We start from the raw sequence: 20,614 nt of genomic DNA, 5'->3' as shown, positions 1-20,614 counted from the left end.
ATGATCTCCCTGGTATGTGTGGATGCTTAAGCCAAAATCCAAGAAGATATGACAAGGTAAACAGGACTTATGAAATATAGGACAACTACTCATTTTGTTGTATTATTACTAAATGACTCCATCTTCTTGACCATATATATGATAGATATGCGTACTCAATGGAGGAAAGCCAGGAAGAGGACAGAATAAATGGGAAATGGAACAACATACAACAAAGGGGCCCATCAGCTGCACTGGACATAGAAGAAAAAGAACTAAGCAACCCAAAGACAGTGATGGGAAGAGAGGAATGAGAGGGAAAGAGGGAACAGCCTACACTAAGCAAAAGGAAAGAAATGTAAAGAACACCTGATGTGGAAGACATAATTTGTATCGTCAAAGCTCATAGAATTCACAAACTGTATAGACCATGATAATGACAATTTGCCTTCTGAAGGTTAAAATGTGTTTGTAACTTTAACTAAGTATCACTATTCCACAATACTGTGAAATATATGACATTTATGTAATCAACTAATCTCAATTTTTTTTTTAAAAAGTGAGCAAAGGGATGCATTAGGAATGATGGGTGACAATGTTGTCAGACACCTTATATTCATGTGCTGTTTTATAGAATGGGAACTTCTTTGTACTACTTAAAGATAATAAGAATTAAAAATGTCAAAAAAATCTTAATATAAGAACGCAGTACTTTTTAACCACTCTGTTAAAAATACAAGATATTTCAGAAGTTGGGTTAAAGTATGTATTGCTGTGAACAAAGTGATGATTCAGTCTTCATTTGGACAACATGCTTTGCTAATTCATCAGACTCTGCTATCAACTACTCCATTTAGCTTTTGTAGTGAGATGCATTTTACCAGTCACAAAGGAATGAAGCAAGAATGTCATATAATGAAATAGCAAAAATACCTAACAGGGTAAAGCATAAGTCAGCATAATAAAAGCCACTATTTATTGAGGAAATGTCATGTGCCAGACACTATGACAAGCATTTTACCAAGTTAGTTCATCTCATCTTTACAAACAACTCAAGTTATAGGTGAAAACTAAAGTACAATTGAGATTAGGTAATTTACATTGCTAAGCATTAATAGACCAAGCTGGGTGACAGAGGGTCACACCTATAATCCTAGATACTCATGAGGCTGAGATCTGAGGATGGCAGTTCAAAGTCAGGCCCCATAAGAAAGTCTGTAATACTCTTTATCTCCAATTAATCACTGAAAAACTAGAAGTGGCACTGTGGCTCAAGTGGTAGAGTACAAAAGGGAGCTCAGGGACAGTGCCCAGGCCTAGTTTGAGCCCTGTAACCAGAGGGGGAGAGGGGGAAGTGATGGACCTAAAATGTATATACAAAACATGGGCATTGATGCAACATTGGTATTTACTCACTAGACACTATGTTGAAAATGAACTATATAATGGTGGGTGGGAAAACTGAGAGAGAACAAGAGAAGGGGTGACATTGTCAAAAAATAAATGTACTCTTTACCTGACTTATGTAACTGTAATCCCTCTATATATCACCTTTACAATAGCAATTAAAAAGGGGATAAAATAAATTTAAAAGTAGGCGTTAAATCATTAAGCCATACTGACTCCCTTCCATATATAAAATTTAGTATTTCAGCAATAGGTATTTTGGCTAAAGGACTAGGATATAGCTCAAGTGGTATGATACTTGTCTAACAAGCTCAAGGCCCTGAGTTCAATCCCCAGTACTGTTCCCAACTTCATAAAAGGCTACTTAAAGAAAATAAAACAAGACAAAAAGTTTCATGTAAACATTAAAGGGCTGTGTTCAAGTGGCAAAGCACAAGATGAACAAGCAAGCCAAGTAAGAGAATGAGAGACTAAGGCCCTAAGTTCAAACCCCAGATTACAAAAAGAAAGAAAGAAAGAAAGAAAATCACAGCTTCAATATTATTAAAAAAATGGGTGATTAGAAATTATTGTTATATACACAGCCATTCCTATGCACATATCCCAGAAGTACAAACATACCCCCACAAAACTTGTACACAATCATTCATAGCAAGATATTCATAATAGCCCCAAATGAAAACAACCCAAATGCCCATCAAATAATAATAAAATGTGTTATATACTCCATTTTATGTAATTATAGTCTTTTTTTTTTGTTGGTGGTGGGGCTTGAACTCTGGGCTTGGGCACTGTCCTTATGTAATTATAAATCAGACACACACCTTATAGTAGTCACTGTTTAAATCAGAAAATAAATAAAACATTCACTCCTAGAATAATATGTTACACACAAAAGCCATAGAAAAAGTGGAAATCAGTTAACTATCCAAGTCCAGAGCCATAGTCCACGTCTACAGAACACTAGCACCGATTGGGAAAATCTCATCAAATACTGATGCATTAGTCCCATCACCATACCTGAGAGATTTTGATTTAAGTAGGCATGCAAATAGTAGGATTAAGAGTTACACCATTACCCTAGTGGGCATCCGAGGTCTACAGTGAAGCCAATAATCTAGATTATGTCTACGGTTTCTTTCGGCTCAAAAATTCTGATCCCCAGCTCTAAGAACTACAATTTTTTTCTGACCTCTTGAGTACCCCCAAACTAGTATGACTACAACTACCAACGTTTTTCTGGTTTGCCTAGGAAAGGTGGTTCTGATACCAAATGATTAGCCCTCTCTCCCATCATACACTCCCGTATCACTCTGTATTTTACCTTCCTAAGACTCAGTTTGCTTAATACTTTTATCTCTGTGACATGTTCCTAACTGTAATCCCAGCATGTCACATAAGAGGTACCCCCAAAATATTATTTTTTACATAGATACTGTAATACTATTTTTTAGGGAAAGATACTAAAATATAGAGAGAGCACCAAATAAACCTCAAGAGTTACGTTACATATAACAACTCTAGAAGTAGAAATTATTAACTAAAAATCAAGTCAAATAACAATTATGATTCAACCTTAAAAATTACATTAATTTTTTTACCTTACCATCAAAGTAAACCTAACCATTTTAGTCCATTATTCACCAGACCATTATTCACTTCTGAAACCGTAACTAATCATATTTTACCTGGGAATGTACTTATTCATGATAGCATAAAAGCAGTTGTATAAATCACTCCGTGGCAGCTGAAGATGCACCAGTGGTTTCAGTAGATGTATCCAGCTAAGGGATGTACTATATTTAGTGTTGCGTGATTTACAATAAAAAGTAATCACAGATTCAATATCCAGAAGTAACTCTGATGCCTTTTCCTCTGGCACTGAGAGATGGTCTGGAAAATAACCGTCAAATTAAAGTTATCAGCCAAGTACCAGTGGCATGCCTGTAATCCTAGCTACTCAGGAGGCTGAAATGTGAGGATCAGGTTCAAAGCCAGCCTAGGCAGGAAAATCTGTGAGACTCATCTCAAATAAACCACTAGAAAACCAGCAGTGGCACTGTAGCTCAAGTGGTAGAGTGCTAGCCTTGAGCTGAAGAGCTGAGGTACAGTGCCCAGGCCCAGAGTTCAAGCCCCACAACCAACAACAACAAAAAGTCATCAAGGATCAGTTAGAGGTTTAGCGATTGAACATACCAACATACCAATTGCTTACAAATATACAGTACGAGTGCATTTAGATCATGACAAAGTAAACTACACAAAAGCATTTTTCCCTATTTCTGTTTGTGTGTGTGTGTGTGTGTGTGTGTGTTGTGTTTTGCTGAGAATGAGACCCCGGGCCTTGTGCATGCTGGGGAAACATATTACCACTAACTTACATCACAGCCATACTTTCGCATATATGCATATATATGCACATATATGCAGACACATACTTGTTGGTTATATAGGCATATGCCTATTTATATATAATATATACATATAATATATATACCTATTTAACCAATAAGTTAACTAAAATGTGAAAGTTAAAAGATGTCCAATGGAAAGATAAATGAAAAAGAGAAGTATAAACAATTCGTATTATGTTTTTACAGTGATTAGAAACCAATTCATTCATAATTTGTTTTTCTACAATAAATCATAATCTATAATATATAAACTTTTAGAACATAGCCCCTTTAAATTGAACATTGTAGATCATCATACATATCTCTAATTCCAAAAATAGGTTTTAAAATGTGATAAAACTATACGTGTAAGCCAGGAAATACAATTCAGTGGTATAGCCCTTGCCTAGCATGTACAAAGCCATAGTTCACAGCAAAATGACAAATGTATATAAAAAATCAATACATGTATCAAAGAAATAGTAAAAATTAGGCTCCTATAGTTTCATAGGAACTTTAAAAGACATATACAACTACTTATAAGCCCTTAAGAAATTCAATGTACCTCAAATTATAAAAAGAAAACCAATTTTAAACTTACCTATAAATTCTAGGCAATCTTTATGAATAATGTTCTGTTCTGGCAAGTCTAAAATACCATCCCATGATGCCAAGCTATCACCTTTTCCTGCAACATTCAGAGCAATCTGGAAGAAAGATTTAAAAAGCAACAGATTCATATGGTATTTCTCATTCTTGGAAAATACACTGTAATAATTTTATTCAGGAATAACAACCAAGATTACAAAGTATCTGTACTCCACCAAATGCTGAACTCTTGGTGACATTACTATGAACCAAAAGGGTTATTTTAAATTCTCCTCTGTTAAATTTGACTACTTCATATTGATTTAGTGAAAAGAATTACATTGAATCTTTATTATATTTATACACACACAACTATTCAAGCACTCTTCAAGCACTTGTAATACTCACAAAGATTATATCTGTGTCATATAATAAAATATAAATATTTGATGAATTGAGTAAATGTTTTTATAAGATTTTTAAAGAATGTACCAGAGCAATATATTGATCAAAATATTAAAATGATGTATTAACCAAATTCAAAAAGTACGTCCTTCCCAGCAGAGAAGGTGGCTCAGTGGTAGAGTGCTTGCCTCACATGCATGAGGCGCTGGGTTCGATTACTCAGTACCACATAAACAGAAAAAGCCACAAGTAGCACTGTGGATCAAGTGGTAGAGTGGTAGCCTTAAACAAAAGCAGCTCAAGGACAGCACCCAGGCCTGAGTTCAAGCCCCAGGATTGGCAAAAAAAAAAAAAAGTCTAGTCAACTGCAAAATATCTAAGTCAGGCGATGGTGGCTCACACCTGTAATCCTAGCTACTCAAGAGGCTGAGATCTGAGGGTCGAGGTTCAAAGCTAGCCTAGGCAGGAAAGTCCATGAGATTCTTATCGCCAATTAACCACCAGAAAACTGGAAGTGGCGCTGTGGCTCAAATGGTAGAGTACTCGCCTTGAGTAAAGAGTTCAGGGACAGGCTCAGAGTTCAAGTCCCACAAAAAAAAAAAAGAAGTTGAAATAATCAAATTTCATGTAAAATAGGTACATAAAATAGCTGAATAAATTATTGTAATTCTAAGAGATTACTATTCTTTAGTTGTTCAATGGTCTTTGGTTACTTTAAAAGTCTTTAGAGTGGAGCACTAGAGGCTCATGCCTGTAATCCTACTCTGGAGTGTGAGATGTGAAGATCATGGTTCAAAGCCAGCCTGGGCAGAAAGGTCCATGAGATTCTTATCTCCAATTAGCCACCAAAAAGCCAGAAGTAGAGGTATGAAACAAATGCAAGAGAGTTAGCCTTGATGGAAAAAAAAAAAGTTAAGGATAGTACGCAGTATGCAGGCCCTGGTTCTAGCCCCAGGACTGTCAAAAAAAAACAAAAAAGCTTAGATCATTCTATATGAGATATTATATTCTTTATTTTACTCACTAGTTATGTTTACCCATTTCAATGAACTGTCCTCATTAACATTATTGCTCATGGCCACAAACAGAAAGCATTCTCCAAAATCCACACCATAGACTGGAGGTGTGGCACAAATGGTAATGCACCAGCCCAGCAAGCAGAACAATCATGAAGCCCAGAGTTCAAACCCCAATGAGAGGAAAAAAAAGACAAATTAAAACCCAAACCATTATGAAATATACTACAGAGACACACATGTTAATAAGGTATTAACCAATTTTCTGAATATGGTATGCTCATAAAATAGTAAAGCCTTTTCCAAGAGCTGAAAATAAATTTTGAAAAATACTAAGTGGTTAGACTTTTCTCATTTTAGTTTGTAGTTACCTTCCAAACTTTGGCCCTCAGGTCAGCAGGCAGTGGTCGCCCTTGAATTATATTTCTCAAAGTTTCAAGATCACAACCTCCTGCTTCCAAAGCTTCTTCAAGATCCTTTTCCCTAAACAAAAACAGGTCCTATTTATTAAGGTAACTTTTACAGTTCTTACTCAAGATTCATTGGTAGGCATGGCCTATGAAAGGTTATGTCTAAGATAAAAAGGTCTTGGCAATCAAAATGTAATGTCAAGGCATACCAATTAGTATAAATGGAAAATAAATTGGACAGATCTACAAACAAGTACATAGTCAATAAATACATGAAGAAACGTTCAACATTCTTAGCCATAAAGGATATGCACACGAAATTCCATCATTAGTAAAATCAACCAATGTTGATGAGGATGTTGGAGAAAAAGTAATCCTTATACTGTACATTGTTGGTAGAAATGTAAATTAGCACAGCCACTGTGGAAATCAGTATGGAGGTTCCTCAAAAAAACTAAGACCAGAACAACATGCTGTATGATCTCACTATACCAATCTTCACTATACATCTGAAAGGAGTATAAGTCAACAAACAAGATAGATATCTGCACAATCATGTTTATTACAGCATGAGTCAAAATAGCCACGCTGTATGGTCAGCCAAGGTATCTATCAATTCAGAAATAATGCATATGTCATCTATATACATAATGGAGTATTATCTAGACATATAAAAGAATAGAATTATTCTAATGGATAGAACTGTAAGTGAAATAAGCTAGAGTTAGAAAGACAAATATGTATGTTCATCTCATATCCAGACTGAGGAAGAAAATGACACATGTAAAATGTTTGGGGTTGAGGACCAATGAAGGGAGGAAAGTGAAAAGGTAAATATTGTCAAAGTTCTTCATATACATGCATGAAGACAAAATAAAACATATTTAAAAATTATCTAACTGCATTTTCAAAGCTCACAGAACTCATAAAATTTATAGACCAGGATAAAGACAATTTGCCGCCGCCAGACACCGGTGGATCATGCCTGTAATCCCAGCTACTCAGGAGGCTAAGATGTGATGATCACGGCTCAAAGCCAGCCTGGGCAGGAAAGTCCCTGAGACTCTTATCTCCAATTAACCACCATAAAAACTGGAAGTGGCAATGTGGCTCAAGTGGTAGAGCGCTCGCCTTGAGCTGAAGGGACAGCACCCAAGCCCAGAGTTCAAGCCCCATGACTGACAAAAAAAAAAAAAGACAATTTGCTCCATGAAGGTTAGGATGTTTATGACTTTAGGTATCACTATCCCACAATACTGTGAAATTTATGTAATCAATCACAATAAAAAAAATTGCTATAAAAATATGCTATGAAGCTAGGAATAGGGGTTGGGCAAACCAAAAAACAAAATTACCTAAAAAGGAGAGGGAAGAGGAGTAAGAAAGAGTAATAGTGTGAATTTGATCAAAGTACATTATACGAAAGTATGGAGGTATCACAAGGAACCTCTTTTGTACAAATAATATATGCTAACAAGAAAAAAGAGAAACATTTTGATCTTTTGCTATATGATCACAAAATACTGAAAGGAAAATGGAGGGAAAGATATTTGAAGTCTGTTCCTCAGCTGCAGACCTATAGTTGATAAAGATTTGGGCTTTCTCCAAAAACACGTAAGACATCCTGCCAGAATTTGAAGCTCAGTTTGTAGCTGAAAAAAATTCACTAGCATCTCATCACTTATGATCAAAAGTTTGACTGAAATGAAGAACTAAAAATAACAAACAAGTAAACTAGAATTTTTCCACTTTTCAGTACAAAAACTTTACATTCTTTTTAAAGTTAACTTTGTCAAATCCCTTACTATTCCAGACAACAAAGCCTGTGGGGGGGGAGGGGGAAGGAGAGGGCAAAAAAAAAAATGCCCAAACCCCAAAGTAGTTTTTAAATCACAATAATGGACAGGAACATCTTGTTGATACAGCTGTTGTTGAGTTCTTTGATGTTGTCCTCAAGGGAACCACAAACTGTGATCTCCAGCAGTACAACCATGAGCAAGAAGAACTCCTACAGAGACCAGAAAGTGCTACACCTCTATGCCTTATATAGTAAAAGATACTGCTCACAAACCTAAATAATTAAAAATATGCGCTCTGAGCAAGGCAAAGGTTCAGCTAAAGATCTTCCACATTACAAATGTGCTTGAAAAAATCGCAAGAACTGAAAACCACAATTTTCATGTAAAAACACTTCATGGAAGAGTCAGCAGAGATAGGAACTCTATACAGCACTCATGTCTCACATAGAATTTTTCCCCCTAGACCAACTATTCACTTTTGGACAAGCAATACTAACAATTTTAATGCACAGAAGCAAATGCATGCGGATATAAATGGATATGATATATATTTCTCAGTTCAAGATTATGTTACTGACCTTACAAGCTAAGGCTGATATGAATATACTAGATATTGAAACAGGTCTTAAAATAGAAAAATACAGGCCTGCTCATGTATTCTAGTAAGTATGTAAAACAAGTAATGATTTCCTTTGCTCAGAAAGTAAAAAGTAAAGCAAACAGAGTTTTTTGTTTTTTTATTTGTCGGTCATAGGGCTTGAACTCTGGGCCTGGGCACTGTCCCTCGGCTCTTCAGATCAAGGCGAGCACTCTACCACTTGAGCTACAGCGTCACTTCCGGTTTTCTGGTGGTTTATTGGAGATAAGAGTTTCATGGACTTTCCTGCCCAGTATGGCTTTGAACTGCAATCCTCAGATCTTAGTCTCCTGAGTAACTAGGAGGGTTCTGCAGGTAGAAAAGAGAAGCCCACCTCCCTCGTTGTTCTGTGACTTTGAATGTTTCATATATTAGAATACCACAGGTTATGTCAATCATCACTGAAACATATATTAGTATAATAAATATCACAGGTTGCTTCAAATTTAATCTTCCAGACATTCCCCTAATTTGATACTTTGTCATAGAATTATCTAACTTAGGATCCCAAGCTGCATTATAATTACATCTAAGCAAACAATGCAATTAGATTTATATGGAGTTAGTTCATGTTTATACTCATAGCAATAACTTAATTAGATTTTGTTTCCTCAACCAAATGGTGAGTAACATATGGAGTATTTGTACAATGTTGAGGAAAAAGTGTAAATTTCCAATCACTACCAAATTTAATATGCATTTCCAAGTAGTTCTAGCATTAACAAATTCAACTAAAATTTTGGGGGTTTTTTTCTGAATAAATCACGTTGAATCATATGGAAAAGTGTGATTTAAAAGATCAGGACTGGGCTGGTGGCTCACATCTGTAATCCTCAGATCTCCAATTAACCTCCAATTAACCATCAGAAAACTGGAAGTGGAGTTGTGGCTCAAACTGGTAAGAGTGCTAACCTTGACCAAAAAAAAAGCTCTGGGACAGCATCCAGACCCTGAGTTCAAGCCCCAGAAACCCACCCCCACCCCTATCCTCCACTAAAAAAAAAAAAAGATTAGATTTAAAAAAAAGAAATATACTCATTACTTATGAAATGTTAACACCTCTGTACAACACTTTAATAATAATAAAATTATATTTAAATAAATAACAAACTAGATTCCACACATTGTGTTCCTAAAACTAAAAATCTGTAAAATATCTCCCACTTGTAAATACAAGTAAACTTTTGTAAACTGTCTTTTTCTCAGCTACGCTCTAAAAATATTTTTCCATAATTTTGAGACTTGTGGAAATCGTTTAAGTGTAGATACTGTCACCAAACAGAAGATAAAACCAAGACTTAATCCCCTACTATTTTTTCCATATATATAAAAAACTGATGCCAATATTAATCATTCCCTATTACTCCTCAGAAACCAGTCCTCTTGTTCCCTTCCTGGCAAATATTCATTCATCTCGAGTCTCTATATCTTTACCTAGCTGGACATTTCATATAAATGGAATCACATAATATGTGGCCTCTGCACACAGACCCTTTTCAAACTGTACTACAATCCTAGTCTTTTCAACTAGAACATGTAACTTGCAAAACAAGTAGTATTTAGGTATCTTCTGAAGGTATCTTCATGTAGTATTCCTTCTGCCAAAATGATTAAAAAAATATAAGTGCCCAAACAAACCACTACACTGCACAGTTCTGATTTTAAAACTGTTTCTATTATTATCTAACACCTTACACAGCTTGAATATAACCAGTATTCAGCAAATGTTTTCTGAACTACAAATGCTTTGCTCAACTATTTTGTTTCTTGATACATAAAGAAAGGCATTGTCTTTGGTTTATACCAAGTAGAATCCACATTTCAGCACTATGCAACAGAAATACTTTGTCAAGCCTATTTTATCAATTCTGTTCAGAATACTCCTCCTCATTGGCTGTATATTACAGCATATTTAACTCAATTGTCTCACTAAATTTATACAAAAAAATTCACTTATATTCTCAGTGCAAATGAGTGTATGTGTCTATATGAATTAATTAAAATGTATTTCTTTTGCATGAAAAATCCAATTACTAACCTTATTGTTGCTATTAAAACTACCAGAGACAGCCAGGTACTGGTGGCTCACGCCTATAATCCTAGTTACTCAGCAGGCTCAGATCTGAGGATCTCGGCTCAAAGCCAGCCTGGACAGCAAAGTCCGTGAGACTCTTATCTCCAATAAACCATCAGAAAATCAGAAGTGGCGCTGTGGCTCAAGTGGTAGAGCGCTAGCCATGAGCTGAAGAGGTCAAGGACAGTACCCAGGCCTAGAGTTCAAGCTCCACGACCAACCAAAAACAAAAAGCAAACAAACAAAAAAAAAAACCCTACCAGAGGCAAAATATGAGACGTAAATATTTTGGAATTACCTTAAAGACTATAAAATCTGCATTAAAATTAAGTCTTTAATGTAAATAGTACTGATAAAATACTAAGCTCTCCAGTTTTTTTCTTATAAGTTCTCTTCAACTTCTTTTTGTTTGCCCTCTGATTATAGTTTTTGTGCCAATATTCGGGTTTGAACTCAGGGCCTGGATGATTTCCCTTAGCTTTTTTGCTCAAGGCTAGCGTGCTATCACTGAGCCACAGCTCCACTTCCAGCTTTTTGGCAGTTAATTGGCTATAAAAGTCTCACAGATTTTCCTGCCAGGGCTGGCTTCAAATCTCAATCCTCAGATCACCATCTCCACAGATGTTACATAAATGACACGTGTGACACATGCATGACATACTTAACATATAAATGACATGCATAACATGTGTGGCATATAAATGACACACCTGGCATATTGACATGTCACACCTGGAATATGACATACAGATGAAACATATGACATGTAAATGACATACTGTAGATGACACATGACATGAATGGCCTGTGTGGCATATATTGCATATGTGTCATAAACGACATGAATGACATGACAAATGCTATGTGCGACATATATGACACATGGCATGTGACATAAACGACATGTGGCATGTGATTGACATGTATCATAGATGATACAAGTTACATGTATGGCTAGGACATGAATGTCATTTACATGTGTATGTCATTTACATGACATGTGGCAAAATTGGGGGCATGACATATATAAAGCATGTATGACACAAGCATGGTATATGACATGAGTGACATGAATGACACACATGGTACATAAATGACAAGTGGCATATGAATATGACATAAATGGCATGCATGACATAAATGCACAGGTGACATATCTGACATGATATATGTATCTGACATATGACATAAATGATACAAGTGCCCTAGATCATATACATGACATAAATGACATGTGTGGATTAAGTGGCATCCATGGCATATGTGCCAAAAATGACATATGAATTATATGCATGGCATATATGGCATGATTGCATTATAACATAAATGACATATAAGTGGCATGAATGACATACATGACATGTATGACACATGCAGCATATTAGTAGCATATGTGACATACTGCATGACACATGACATACATGACATGGCAAGTTGCGTATAAATTATGCTCCTGACATATATGGCATATACTGACATATGACATGTAAGTGGCATATGATTGGCATATATGACATAGTTGCTGCTGCTCCTCCTCTTCTTCATCAATCATCATCATCATCATCAACAGCAGCTTCTATGGTGTCCAAGGTGGCCTCAACCTTCTGAGCTCAAGTGATCCTTCCACCTCAGCCTCCTAGGGAGCAGGTACTACAGAAGCATGCCACCTCACATGGCTCTTTAGTTTTGCCTAAGGTAATATCTAGCCTTCCCAGTCTCACAAGCTACCAACAACCTCCTAAAAATTCTCTTTCATAATAAACATAATAACTTACCAGTCACATCTAAAATAGCAATAAGTGACACTGCAGATCTTTTCTCATATTTTAATACTTGTAAAGTGGGGGCCTTGAGCTACTATTACAAAATGTACAAAATGTAAAAAAAAGAACCTATTAACACCAAGCTTAGTGGTACATGTGGTGTTACAGACCTGTAGTCCCAGTATTTGGAGAGCTGACAAAGGAAGGTGACAAATTTGTGGCCAGCCTAGACTACACATAGTACCAGGTCAGCCTGAACTACACAGTGAAACTCTGCAGATAGATAGATAGATAGGTAGGAGGTAGGTAGGTAGGTAGGTAGATAGATAGATAGATAGATAGATAGATAGATAGATAGATAGATAGATAGATAGATAGATAGATAGAAGTTCCAGAAAGGTAGCAAGCTTAGGGAATTTCTGATCAACCTGGTTTTCTATTAAACATTAGTACTACACTCGACAGCAGTTAGACAGCTCACAAAAACATTGAAATAAAAGCTGAGTACTGGTGGCTCATGCTTGTAATCCTAGCTCCTCAGAAAGATGAAATGTGAGGATTGAGGCTTGAAGCCAGCATGGCAGACAAACCTCTGAAATTCTTTATTTTGTTTTGTCCTTCCTTCCTTTCCTTTTTTTTTTTTTTTTTTGTACTGGGGATCAAACCCAGGATATTGTACTTGCTAGGCAAGTGCTTTGCTACTGAGCTATATCCCAACCCAACTTTTTGTTAACTTTTTTTCCCCTAGGCCTGGGGCTTGAACTCTGGGCCTGGGTATTGTCCCTGAGCTTCTTTGGCTCCAGACTAGCCCTCTACCATTTGAGTCACCATGCCACTTCTGCTGAAACTCCTATCTCCAACTAACCTGCAAGAGGCTAGAAGTAGAGCTGTGCCTCAGCATGATGCCCTGAATTCAAGTGCTAGAACCAGCATGAAACACAATAAAACAAAACACAAAGCTGAGAGCTCACAATATGACAGTAAAGTATCTGCCACCAAGAGCAAGGCTGTAAGTTCAAACCCCAGTACTGCCAAAACAGAAAACAAAAAGGAGGAAGACAGGGAGGGAAAAAAATCAAAGTATAGAAGTCAGGAATTCTATATGGAATGACAGCTTACCATGCTACTACATATAGCTGTTCAAGTCTGTACTCATTCATGCATATATTCACGCAACATTTCTTGAGCCACCTATCTATCAGGCACTGCCCTTGAGAAGTTCACTGTTTGAAGAGCAATGATAAGTCGTGTAAATTATAAAATTATTACATAAGTAATAAAACATAAAATATAAAGTATTCATCGTGAGATATACATCACCCCATACCTTGCTAACTGAAGTGTGGTCCATAAATCAGCAGAAGACCTAGTCAGAAATACAGAATCTCAGATCTCACGCAAAATCTTCTGAAACTGAATCTGCATTTTAAAAAGAAATCCAGGCAATTCCAAAGCACATGTAAGTTTTGGAAATCACTGATTTAGAAGATAATTGAGAGCTAGTAAAAGTAATAATCTAAGAATCCAGGTGTGTTTAAGATTCTCAAACCTCATCCTGAGTCTATTAGGAATGTATACAAACCAGGCATAGTGGATCACCTCTGTAATGAGAGCTACTTGGGAAGCAGAGTTAGGACTGGGGACCAAGGCTAGCCCTGGGCAAAGCTTGAAGCAATAGGGGCATGACTCAAGATGTAGACCAAGCTTAAGGTCCTGAGGCCACACTAATATTAAAATAAAAAAGGATGTACATACATTTGGGGGAAGGGGGTGATGGAGTTTGAACTTAGGGCCTCACGCTTGTTCAGCAGGTGCTCCAAAACTTAATCCATGTCCCCAGCCCAAACATAGACTTTTAACAAAGTTTATCTAGTTTAAACAAATTGGAACATAGCACTAACAACAGAAAAAAAAACAGGGAAAAATTATAAACACTGAATTCACTGTAGGCTCATTCAACATAGCAACAATCTACCGTATCTGACTAAAAACAGAGCTAAGGGTCACGCTGTACTATAGTAGCACAAAAGTAATCAACTGTCAAAAACATGCCTCATCTAACTAGATCATAAATTCCTGGAGGGCAGGGACCTAGTTTTATTCTAGTACACTTCCATTTGTAAAATGAATGATCCTTGGTCATTAAGATGAGCTTTTGATAGGTGGTAAGAGAATACATTTTAGAAAACTTTCCACTGGTCAAAATTAAAAATGTGACAGTTACTCTTTTTATAAAACTAAAAGTGTCACAATTATTTAACAATTCATTCACTAAGTACTATAAGAAAAGAGGTTTTACTGAGTCTATGGCTTCAATCCCAAGGTCTTTCCTATATCTAGTAAGTTTCCTACCTGGTAAACTGATGAGAAGGACAGAAAAAGAAAAATTACAAGAAAATAAAGGGAAAACAAAATCCCAACAGAGTATGTAAGATTCTTCCAATCACAAAAGTAAAATAAGCAGGTGTGGGAAGCCACATCAAAGATAAAAATAACCCTAGAAAAGAATAAATGCTACCTCTAATAACCATTCACTCCAGGTCCCTTGTCTAGTACTAGATACACCTAAGCATCCTAATCAAAAAACTTTCTTAAAACAGGTTAGCTTGAGAAACATTTTGCCTAAATGCACCTCAATCAGTTGACTACAGGAAATATATAATTGTCTTCCAAAACTGCAGTATGCATGCTATAACCATCCATGTCACTTTCTGGAAAGTTCTGCAATGTTGACATCACTCTGTTGGGGGAGGGGAGGGGAGAATAGAGCTTGAACTCAGGGACATGTGCTCTTGCTTGGCTTTTTCACTCAGAGTTAGCACTCTACAACTTGAGCCATTTTTTTCTGCCCAGAATAGCTTCCATCCTCAATAGTCAGATGTCAATCATCTGATCAGCTAGGATTACATGAAACACTCATTTTTTAAAAGGAATTCTATAATCCCTTAAGAACTTTTTTAAACCCCAGCAGCATAAAGTTAAAAACAAAACAAAAAAACTTGTCTATGATTTTCCCAGACCTATTTTTCTGCAACTTGTCTTCAGTCATGCAATTTGTTATTAACTCTATAAATAAATCATTCCTGTTACTGCCCTAATGAATATTTTAATCATCAGCCATGTGCAATAGTCAACATTTGACATGTGGCTAGACCAAAATGAAATGAAGGCTAAATGTAAGATATACACCAGATTTCAAGGAACTGGATTAAAAATGAGGAAGAATTTTTTTGGGGGGTGGGAAGGGTAAGTCATGAGGCTTGAACTCTGGGCCTTGGTGCTGTCCCTGAGCTCTTAAGCTCAAGGCAAGCCCTCTACCACTTGAGCACTGCCACTTCCGGCTTTCTGGATGGTTAATTGGGAGATCAGTTTCACTGACTTTCCTGCCCGGGCTGGCTTTGAACTGCGATCCTCAGATCTCAGCCTCCTGAGTAACTAGGATTACAGTCATGAGCCACCAGCGCTGGGCAGAAATTATTTTTTAACAATGATTTTATGTTCAAAATTACATGTTGGATATATTAGCTTAAACAAAGTGATGATTGGAAATAATTTCAACTTTCTTTTTATTTGCTTTTGGTGAGGCTATCAGAAAAAATCTAAGTTATATACATGACTCACATTTTATTTCTTTAGAACAGCTTGCACCTTTTCTTCAAGTTCCATTTCAATCACCAATGCTTCCCTGAAGTTTTTCCCATGAATCCATGTGGAACTTAATAATATTCACACTCCCAAAGAATAAGATTAATTTTATAGTATTACAAAGTGTACCTGTCAGTCCTCCAAGTAAAATATAACCAAACTGAAGAAACCATATCTAGGTCATGATTAGTTCTTCTCCTACACCTTGGAGTGTACTTCACTAATATAATGTTTGATATCTGGCAGTTAAGGTGAATTTTTCTTTTCTTTCCACACTAAAGTAGAGGTCTACCACTGCTTTATATTGTTTGGTGTTTATTTGTGGTAAACAGAAGTGTCAATGAACATGTAATATGAACAAGCCCATAACGTCAACATTTAGATCAATTGTAAAAATTTCGTATTAATAAACACATGAAGTAGGGGACACTGTACTGCGAATAGAAACGAATTCAATGTAGGAGCGTAAGATTAGTAAGACTGGGTGAGTAATGCCTACCAAGAGATTACTGGAGGTCCTTCCCATAACTCCGGGAACAAATCAGGTAAGCATGCAAAGGCTTGGGAGCGTCAAGAACAAAGTTCCACACTGCATTCAAAGCTATGAAATCAAGCTGTAAGGAAAGTGGTAGGAAGGGATAAGGCAAACTTACACCAGAGACAAATATCGGAAAGAAAACAGTTGGAAGCGAGAGTTTGTTTTTGGAAGGAAGGAGGGAGGGAGGGATAAGGAGGAGGAGAAGAAGGAGAAGGAGGAGGAATATCATCAGTGTGGAAGGGTATTTCTGGGTGTTATCTTTGAACCCTCAGATAAAGGTCGCAGGGCTGGGACAAGTTCAAGAAGTCTTCAAATGGTAATACCAGGATCTCTGATCTACGTCCAAGGAACTTCCTTCTCAACCTGCCTACTCCTCTAAGTGCCCAGCCGACCCAGTCCCGAAGGCAGCCTCCTCCGCTCGCTCGCTGGCCCGGCGGACGGAGGCGGAGTGCTGGGCTGGGGCCTGGCTGCTGCACAGCACCCCTCTCCCGGCGCGTCCAGCCCCGGCGCGTCCAGCCCCGGCGCCCGCAGCACAGCCCCGAGGGCGGGGCGGCTGGGAGCCCGCGGGCAGGGGGCGGGGCAGGACGCCGCACCTCGCCGGGGACCGGGGCTCCGTTCCGGGCCGGCGCCAGCCGCTGCCCCGCAGAGCCGCAGGGTGCTGGGGAGGAAGAGCATGGGGCCAGGGGAGCCAATCCTAGGCTCTCACTCACCAGCCGTCGCCGCCCGACGTCGGCAGTGGCAGGACCTCTTCTCCTTCCGCCATTGCTGTTGACGTCCACGTCACTTTGCCGGAAAGTGGGTCTGGCGCCGAGAACGACTGTGAGACCCAACGTCGTAAAAGGTCTTCGGAAGTCGGGCAGTGAGGTTCCCACAGTGGGAAAGAAACAGGGCGGGGTCAAGGGAACGGGAGGAATGCGACGCCGTGACGTCACGACGTCCCGAGGGTGAAAAGGCGGTGTCTGGCGCTAGAGGCGTGGTCTAAGGGGAGCTGTTCATCTTTAAAAGACTACAAATCCCAGGATGCCGCGGGGCCCAGCTAGCAGAGTGGCTGTGGCGTGATTGGAGGAAAGCGCGTCTCACGCGCGAGGCTCTGTGAGCGTGGGAAATCGCTGCTTGGCGTCCGCTTAGCGTCGTCCTTCCCACGTAGAGAGCTGAGATCCCTGGCGGTGGAGCTGGGGGCGGGGCGGGGAATGGAGGGATGCTCACAGGGGTATCTTCTTTACGTCTGAGTATTTGATACTTATAACTCAACGGAATAGGAAAGAAAACTGTGTTCTAGCCTTTTACCCGGAGCGTAAAACCAGACTGTAGAACTGGGGGAAGCGGAGCGAGGGGGGGGGGCGGATGAAGGGGGCGAAAAGCTTAAGTAGGACATCAGAGACAAGCAGGCCCCGGCGCCGGTGGCTCACAACTGTCAGCCACTCCGGAAGCTGAGATCTGAGGATCGCGGTCCAAAGCCCGTCTGGGCAGGAAAGACAATGAGACTCTGATCTCCAATTAACCACTAGAAAACCGGTGGCGCTGTGGCTCAAGTGGTAGAGCGCTCGCCTTGAGCTGAAGAGCTGAGGGACAGCGCCCAGGCCCAGAGTTCAAGACCCACGACCGACAAAAAAAAAAAAAGCAGGGTCAAAATGTGCCGACACTGTGAAACTGTTTGCAAACTTTGTGCTGAAATTGAAGATCCTGCTTCTGTAGACAGCTTGCTTGCTCAAAAGCTGTGCAATCTTAGCCACCTGTGAGTGGCCTTTAAAATTCCCTGAGCTGTTTGGATCCCGTACTGTTCCCTACTGCTGCCGTAGTGGGGGACAGTCGCTGTATGGCTAATGACTGACTGAGTGTTGGACTATGTCTTGGGGATTGTGGAAAATCGCAGGATACTTCCTTTTTTATGCCTTCAAAATCTGGCGCCAGTGGTACACGCCTATATTCCCAGCAACTCAGAAGGCTGGGATCTGAGGATCACAGTTTGAAGTCAGCCCCAGCAGAAAGTCTGTTGAGAGTTTTATCTCTAATTAACTATCAAAAAGCAGGAAGTAGAGCTGCAGCTCAAGTGGTAAAGTGTTAGCCTTAAGCACAAATCTCAGAGTCAGCACCCTGAGTTCACACAGTCTTCTAACACCCTGAAAGATCAAGTCCAAATTCAAAATTCAGAAGCAGAAGTAGGACAGTCCTACTTCATAATGGGATAAATATGAAAATTTTGGTGTTACTGTAGTTTATCTATCCAAGTAGTTTGCTTCCTTCCTGTCAATCCTGTGAGAACTGCTTTCTAAAAAGTTCCTGCTTTAGCAAGGTGCTTTGGCTCTTGTTAATTACACTTTGGTTATATCCTTTCCCTGCTGCACCTGAATTAAAACATCTCTATTAGAAGCTCATTGGATTTTGGTTACATCCTGCTAACTAAACCATATCCTTTTGCTAATAGTGAACTTGAGCTCAACCAATGTGAGCAGAGGGGCAGGACCTGCTGCTCACTTGCCAGGTTTGGGGCTGATGACACACCCTTCTGCAGAAGTAAATTGCCTTTCTGAGTTCCTTTCAAGTTGGTGTCCTTATTCCTACGTGACACCCCACCATCCCAAACGATGAGCTAAGCAAAACAATTCCGAACAGATGATGCCATTTGTATTTGGTGTAAGATACATAATGTGCTAAAATATGGGGTTGATATATAGAAGATTTGGGAATAGGATTTGAGTGGGAAGAAAATAGTCAAGTAAAAACAATTTTTTCTTAGAGGTATGAAACTCAGGCTGGCCTTGATTCCAGGCTGGCATCAATTCTGGGCTCAATCTTCTTGCCTCAGCCTCCCTAGTAGCTGAGACTATAGACATTGTCTATGATAAGGGCTTAAATATTCAATGTTGTATTTATTAAGAAGTGGCTACATAGATATACTATATGGAATCTATACTTTGCTATTTAAAATCTTTGAGACTTTAAGACTTAAAGATTGTTTGCATATCATCTTTATAATAACAATAAAAATGTTTATTAGCTAAAAAATGTCACTGCAAAATCCATGGTCCCTGTTTGATGTTCAGTTCTTCATAAGGAAAATTGCTTTTTACATGAAATAAAGCTTTTGATGCTCATGATTGGTAAGAATAAAGTATGTGACTATAGGTCAATTTGTCATCCAAAACTCAGAACCTCCGCCAAATTCCTTCACAGTTATTGCCAGCAGATTTTCAGATGCTTCTCAAAAAAATAATAAAAAGAAAAAGGCTTAAGGTGTTCATTAGTTAAGATGATTCTAATTATCAATTGAAATTAATTTTGTGTGTAATAACAGTAGTGATTTTCATAGTCTATGCAGTCAAAATAATATTGTGGCCAGGCGCTGGTGGCTCACACATGTAATCAATCCTAGCTGCTCAGGAGGCTGAGATCTGAGGATCGCAGTTCAAAGCCAGCCCGGAGAGAAAAGTCCATGAAACTCTTATTTCCAATAAACCACCAGAAAACTGGAAGTGGTACCGTGGTTCAAGTGGTAGAGCGCTAGCCTCGGGCTGAAGAGCTGAGGGACAGCGCCCAGGCCCAGAGTTCATGCCCCATAACCACCACTACTACCACCACCACCACCAACAACAACAGCAATAATATCCTGTTAAACTACATCACTTGAGAGCTGGGGGCTTGGCTTAAGTGACAAGAGTGCCTGTTTACCAATCTTGGGAACCTAAATACAAAGCTCAGTACTGTCAAATGCAGATGTCTTTATGTGTACATCTATGTCACTTGACATTTTCAAGTTGTTTTTAATTCTGCAAAAGGTCAAAATTTCTATTCTCTTTTAATAGATTCAGAGCCAGTTTTTCAGGCATGCTACCTTTTCAATATCGGAAAATCCCATGTTTACACAAGCCATGTGTTTGCTCTACTGCTTTGTTGTTGCCACCACGAAATTCTTAATAATTTTGGAACATTTTGCATTGGTCTTTGCAATTTACATATCCA

At 38.6% G+C, this 20,614-nt stretch overlaps 2 protein-coding genes across 3 annotated transcripts in view; both read right to left on the bottom strand.

The window, feature by feature from the left end:
* Tbc1d23 (TBC1 domain family, member 23) overlaps positions 1-17,615 on the bottom strand; it is a 52,271-nt gene extending 34,656 nt beyond the window's left edge. For both annotated transcript variants that reach the window (XM_013024150.1, XM_013024149.1), the window contains exons 1-4: positions 17,365-17,615; positions 6,160-6,271; positions 4,381-4,486; positions 3,075-3,279 (exon numbers count right to left, since the gene is read on the bottom strand). In XM_013024150.1, coding sequence (XP_012879604.1) covers positions 3,075-3,279; positions 4,381-4,486; positions 6,160-6,271; positions 17,365-17,417 — 476 coding nt within the window. In that variant the 5' untranslated portion in view covers positions 17,418-17,615. The remainder of the gene's footprint in view (positions 1-3,074; positions 3,280-4,380; positions 4,487-6,159; positions 6,272-17,364) is intronic.
* Positions 17,435-20,614, bottom strand: part of LOC105991449 (cell cycle control protein 50C-like) — a 39,444-nt gene continuing 36,264 nt past the window's right edge. The window contains 2 exon segments of the mRNA XM_013024091.1: positions 17,435-17,632; positions 17,735-17,879. Of these exon segments, the coding sequence (XP_012879545.1) occupies positions 17,435-17,632; positions 17,735-17,879 (343 nt within the window).

The sequence above is a fragment of the Dipodomys ordii genome, unplaced genomic scaffold (assembly GCF_000151885.1).
Source record: "Dipodomys ordii isolate 6190 unplaced genomic scaffold, Dord_2.0 Scaffold73, whole genome shotgun sequence".
Classification (NCBI taxonomy): domain Eukaryota; kingdom Metazoa; phylum Chordata; class Mammalia; order Rodentia; family Heteromyidae; genus Dipodomys; species Dipodomys ordii.
This window is presented reverse-complemented; position numbering and strand designations above follow the sequence as displayed.